Below are 6808 nucleotides of genomic sequence, written 5' to 3'. Positions count from 1 at the left end.
GTTGGATTAATTTTTAAACATACTTAATGACAAACGTGCAGTTCTAAATATGTACTTGAAGTGTTCCATTAATGGTCCACGGCCTACTAATTAGAATTTTCATTTAAACGTCCATAATGACAAACTGGTCGCAAGTTTAATGTAAAAAAATGTACAAAAAATACAGAAGCTATCATATTCTTCTCTACTCCTAAACCTGTAGCATCTCAGTCACAAGATTCAGTTCAAGACAAGTAAAAAGAAAAAAATAAAAATAAAATGAAATTCCTTAAACAAACCGAATGTTTTAATAGGCATATGAAATATTGGAAATTTCTTGGAATCTATCCACTGGAAGTTAAATGGAAATTCTATAATTGGTATTCGAAAATATTTGTGTTCGCATTTATAATTTTGTTCGTCGGACTGAGCACCTTCAATTTTTATTTCTTCGAAAGAAACTTAGATGATTTCATTGAGGAAACGATATTTTATTTTACTGAATTAGCGGCTCTGTCGAAGGTGCTTACATGTATGGTAATGAAAAAGAAAATTGAAGAAATATTGAAGACGTTAGACAGCGAAATGTTTCAGCCCATAAATGAAATGGAAACGGTTTTCATAAATAATGCAATGAAATTCAATGTCAAATATTGGAAAATTGTTGCAGTCATCTCATATTTTTCCCATTTCGTTCATATTTTGTCCCCATTTATTGCTCACTTAGTCTTACCGGTTCCATTGGTTTTGCCCGTATCTAGTTATGCTTTCCTAAGTGAAAAATTTAAAGATGAGTTCATTTATCAGCTATATCTATATCAAACTATGGGGATTCACATGCTTATGCTGTACAATGTCAATATCGATACATTTTTCTTGGGTCTTATGATTTTGGTTATAGCCCAGCTAGAAATACTGGAGCATAAATTTATGACGGTAACTAATAAATATGATAACAATGTTTCTGAGTCTTTGAATACTAGTAACAGAAATGGACGAAGTAAAATCAATGATATATATTACATTGAAGATTTAAACAAAGCGATCATACGTTTTGATAGAGTTGCGAAGTGAGTAATGATTACTAAAATTACCAAAAAAATAAACGAACTTGAATGCTTTAAAATGTTAAATGCTGTTTGTTTCATATTAGCAACATAAGTACTATACAAAGGGAGAGGAGGAATTTACAGGCTGTTGATGTTGATGTTGATATATTTAATCAACATCAACATCAACATCAACAGCCTGTAAATTCCCACTGCTGGGCTAAAGGCCTCCTCTCTCTTTGAGGAGAAGGTTTGGAACATATTCCACCACGCTGTTCCAATGCGGGTTGGTGGAATACACATGTGGCAGAATTTCTATGAAATTTGTCACATGCAGGTTTCCTCACGATGTTTTCCTTCACCGCTGAGTACAAGATGAATTATAAAGACAAATTAAGCACATGAATCAGCGGTGCTTGCCTGGGTGTGAACTCGCAATCATCGGTTAAGATGCTCGCGTTCTAACCATTGGGCCATCTCGACTCTATTAAATATATAAATAAAATTATTTTACTTTCAGATTTTGTGATTTAATCGAAAACGTATTTAGTATTACATTGTTTGTACAATTTAGTATGGCGTCGTGTATAATTTGTGTCTGTCTGTTTCGTTTCACTTTGGTAAGAAACAAATTATTATATTTAGAAATTGTATGTTTCGTTATATTTCTGTTGTGATTTTGACCTTGTTTTTCAGCCTGCTCCCTTCCAGTATTACATGTTCCTTGCGACTTATATGTTTGTTATGACCACATCAATAATGGTACCATGTTGGTTTGGTACTCGCATTATCACTAAGGTAATATAGTTATTTTTAAGAGGCTTCTAGAAAGATCAAATCAAATCAAATCAAACCAAAATAAACTTTATTCAAATAGGATTTTACAAGCTCTTTTGAATCGTCATTTTACAATTAAGTGAAGCTACCACCGGTTATGAAAGTTGATTCTACCGAGAAGAACCGGCAAGAAACTCAGTAGTTACTCTTTTTTAACATTTAAAAAATACAAAGTCATGTTAGTTGAATACAATTATTTAAATTAATAAATCCTGCTCGGAAGTCAACAGGTATTAACTCCACGCTTTTTTATCATATATACTATAGTAGTAGTATAGTAGTAGTTTGACATGTATGTATATAATATTATTACAATTGAATTATATTTGAGTATCATGATCCATTTAATATACCAAGAACGTATGCTGAATTTCATAATGTTTGTATGTGTGTCTGAATGTTTGCCCATGAATTTCTCGAAAATTAAAACTCGTATTGATATTATGATTTTGTTATTTAATAAAGTTACACTCCAACATATGGAACAGTCTCATAGTTTTTTTTTAATTTTTAGTTTATAGCTGTTTCTAATTTTGAAATCGTTTTTATAAAATTTCCATGAACTTTATCGTCATTTACAAAATTTATAAAATAAGACCTTTTGTTTCCAGAGTCGCCAATTATCTGAAGCAATTTACATTTGCGACTGGACGCCTCGCTGTCGCCGTTTCAAGAGCAGCATAAGAGTCTTCGTTGAAAGGGCTAATCGGCCCCTCTCTATTACTGGATGGAAGATGTTTCCACTTTCATTAAGTACTTTTACTTCTGTAAGTTTAAATTTAATTTTAATCACTACCTTTACTTTATTATATCATAATAAACAAAAATAGCAATCTTCGTTAATATTTGCATTTATTATAATTATTAAATTCTTCTAAAATATCTAATCAAACCTCACGAATGACGTCGCTTTGTAAAATTTTATTGCTAGTAGTAATTTAGTAAAGTGGATATTTTAAGAGATTTTATTTTCATTTGCATTAACTAACAAATATATTTTAAATGACCAAATTATGGACCAATTTTCGGAAGCTTAACTTTCATTTAAATTTATAATATATATTTTTAATTTCTTTATCCAGATCATGAATTCTGCGTATTCATTTTTCACTTTGCTACGACATATGCAAACAAGACAATCTTAAGTACAAAAGGGAAACATTTAAAAGGATTTAGATGTAATATTATAGATACCTAATACACATACATTTTATTTTTTAATATTTGAAGAATGTTCCAATATGTGACAGTTACAAGATTTTTTTATCTTGGATAAAATGTATGGCTAGTACAAATATATTTCCTAATAGATGTTATGAATACATGGGACAGCTTTCAGGACTGGGGGTGTTTTTTAACGTCGGTATGAAGCAGATTAATAATTTATTAATGGAATACAAAATATCGGAGAGCGAATGAATAAAATACCACTGTTAGCATATGACCCTCGTAGAGCGAACGTCACACACAAGTATCGGAGACAATGGCGTTGTTTAGCAGTTCATCTGTTCGCCGTAGCCGTAATAAGGCGTGTTTTTCCGAGAACAACGAAAAGGAAACAATGATTTCGCTCGTGACTAGATAAATAAGATGTCCGAACGTGACGAGGGTACCATTACAGTTTTTATGGAATCTTTCAGTGGGTGTAACGTTGTCCTGCCTAAGGTCCACCTGATTTTCTTTGTTTAGGCCCCTAAAGGTCTGACGGAATTGTTAATTCGAGAAAAACTTTGCGTAAATGAACAATGTGTAAGTGTCTATTGTTAAAATTAATGTCTAATTATAATGCAGGAAGTATGTTTTTTTTTTAATCTAAATATATTTTACTTAAATAGAGGCTCTCAATATTTTCGTTTGGTATGTTTCCAGTTAGAAGATCTGGCAATAAACTTTTAATTCAAACATACCCAAAAAACTTTATTGACGATTTATAATCTAGTAAGCTAACTATATATTCTTGTATTTTTCTAACTGTGGTATGATAATTATCATTTCAAACTAACGTATAATCCAAATCATCAAAATTAGTCATGTTTGTTTACCTTTCAAATTACATTTTATTATAATACAAATATTGTAAAGGAACACGATTTATGTTGTCTATAAGAAAATATTTGTTGCAATATTATGTTATCAAAAAAGCATATTTTTTCCTGATACCATCACTATGATTTACTGACGTTACCTACCTGAATTTATAAGGAATGTCATCAATAAATAATAAATTCAACATCTTGATACCTTGGGTTTCCGTGATGTACGTTCAGTAGAACTGGAACCCTTTTATTAAAGCATATATTAGAACACGTCCCGTCGTTGACACTGAATAATACGCTCCTTGTTGCGACTATTCTTTGTGAAACTCGTTCAATTTCGGCTTTTATTGCCAAGAATTATTTATTGCTTTAGTAGAGGAGTTTTAAAGACAATTACTTTCAATATAAAACTTGCCATGTGTGGCTTTTTATTACAATTAAAAAATATATATATTTTGATAAAAATAACTTTAATACAACACGCTTCTTTAACGCGATCTGCAAAGTCAGACTTTGTGTCTGTTTCTATGCGCTTAATAAACTTTTATGATTCATCTCGTGCTTGTTAATGAATTAAAATTTGGTGAAGCTACTTCAACGTGGTAACTAAAATGCTGTTAGATGTTTACTAATAAGGATCTGAGAAATGTGGTCTTATAGGTTTAAATCCGTATTTATTTAATTAAATTACGAACTTTAACTTATATCCTGTTAAATAATAATTTTGAAGTTCATTCATAGATGTGTATTATGCTGAAGAGAACAACTTAAGATAATTATTATTATTACAAACACATCTCACTCTAAAAAAAAGTTTTCATTTAAATAGTCAAGAGTCCTGATTGACCAGTCTTTAAAATTTCCTATGATTAGATTAAATAAAAGATTTTTTCATATATTTTAGTTTTTAAAATATTTTATTATATAGTATATTAAAAATATAATTATAGTATTCATGTCGCGTTTGAAAAATATTTATCCAAAATTAAGGATTCCGAATGCTTAAAACAACTTAAAACTATCGTTGTAGACGCTAAAGTTAAATGAATATTTGTTTTCGAGTGAGATAGATTGCAGTGCTAATTCTAAAGAGTACGTGTCAGTTAATCTTGTAGACGTCTTGGAAATTCGTTTTACAAAACCGAGTGTTTCGTACAAACTAAATGTAAAGTAATTTTACCGGCTTTGCATATAAAAGTTGTTTAGCAGGTGATTCATTTGAAAAATCGATTTATCTCTTTCTGTCATCATTGATTTGATATTCGAAAAAAGAAGACAGCATCGTTTTATAAATTTAATTTTTTTTAATTTTTCTCTAAAGATTTTTGCTATGAAATTTATTACCAAACAACAATGCCTGTATCTATATGATATGTATTAGTATTTATAATGCTTTATGCAATCATTTGTATCACTGTGTTCAAGGTTAAATGATGCCAATGTAATGGGCACATATCTTAGATCTTGTGTTTTTGACTCACTGTAGTAATTAGTAAGAATTGTGATTTGTGAAATAAATGTTATGTGTATATTTGAAATGTTCTAATGTCTCTTCTATTATTAAAGAAATTATTCATTCTCTTGTGATTTTTCATTTTATAACCGCACTGGTTTCGTATGCGTTTGATATGACTGACACATTGGTTCTTTGTTTACACAAGAATCTATTATGTATAATATAAGAATTAAAAGAAGAAATAAGAAATTCAGATAGATATATCATTTCATTCAGATATTGCGTCAACCTTGATAACATAAAAAAAGATGAATTTTTAAAATTTTCTGTTGCCGTAATTGCCTATACATGTTAGTCTCTTGTGGAAAAAATTGAGAGAACAATTAATCAAGGAATAAAAGAGATGTTCTTTTAGAACATGATTCCATTATCATTATAATATTTTCATTTAAAAGAAAGCCACCTAATCATCATATTATTTGATAATAGAATTTAACAATGCTAAGTTACCTTCAAGAGCTTTGTTATTTAAACAAATACCCAGCTCTTGAATAACTTCAAAATTCAGATACATTGTTTTGTGATAAGAGCATTACAGTTTACGCTTAATGGGTAAATAGGAATATTAGTAATACCCCAAGAGAGAAAACACAGTGCTATTGTTTGAAAAAAATTGAACAGTTTGTGTCGTAATATCGTGGCACAAAACTGAATGCTGGTTCTTTTCGATAGAATCTACTTTCCGAACCGGTTGTAGCTTCACTTAATTGTTAATGAAAATTCAAAAAGGATTGTGAAAGTTTATTTGAATAAATTTTATTTTGATTTTGAATTATGAATGATATTTTTGCCAACATTTATTTCCTCGTCTCGTTCTTATACGGTAATCATTATCAACTATACTACCCAAAAAACTACCCAAAATTGTGATAGTGTAAAAACAAGAACAGACTTTATTCGTTTACTACTATAATCTGATAGGACTGAAAATCAGACATGACCAGAGAGAGTTCAGACATAAGATCAATGCATCCTGTCTGAAACATAGGCGTGCAAACAAGGCTAACTTTTACGGACTTTCAACTAAGAATTTCTTGAAGGAGGAACTTAATATTTTTTAGTTTATTAACCTGCTCCGGGTTAGGCCAATAAACTTGATGCCAGGATATTGACCGTCTTAAAATCGAGCCCCAAGACAAACGAAAAAGTTAAAGAATATTAATTAATATACAAGATTCCATACTATGTTTGATTGGAAGAAATTCCAAAAAATGTGTATCTGAATACAAAATCACCACAACTCTTGTCCAACTGACAACACGTGTTAGTAAAGCAGCTTTTTCGTTGTTCTTTAATGTCTGCATGAAATGCTTCTTGAGCATAAATCTTTGGTAAGTGCCTTTGTCGCCAACACGAATTCGAGCAAAGGTTTTACATATACTTTGACTAAA

The 6808-nt window shown here is 30.2% G+C and overlaps 1 protein-coding gene across 1 annotated transcript; it reads left to right on the top strand.

Annotated features, from left to right (window-relative positions):
* The first annotated feature begins 258 nt into the window (after nucleotides 1-258).
* On the top strand, nucleotides 259-3010 carry LOC124532135 (odorant receptor 43a-like). Its single transcript, XM_047106850.1, has 5 exons — nucleotides 259-1049; nucleotides 1549-1648; nucleotides 1725-1826; nucleotides 2477-2632; nucleotides 2948-3010. The coding sequence occupies exons 1-5, from the start codon at nucleotides 259-261 to the stop codon at nucleotides 3008-3010; spliced, it is 1212 nt and encodes a 403-aa protein (XP_046962806.1).
* The last annotated feature ends 3798 nt before the right edge of the window (nucleotides 3011-6808 follow it).

Source organism: Vanessa cardui, chromosome 1 (assembly GCF_905220365.1).
Source record: "Vanessa cardui chromosome 1, ilVanCard2.1, whole genome shotgun sequence".
Lineage (NCBI taxonomy): Eukaryota > Metazoa > Arthropoda > Insecta > Lepidoptera > Nymphalidae > Vanessa > Vanessa cardui.
Note: the sequence above shows the minus strand (reverse complement) of the source record. Positions and strands in the feature narration are given on the sequence as shown.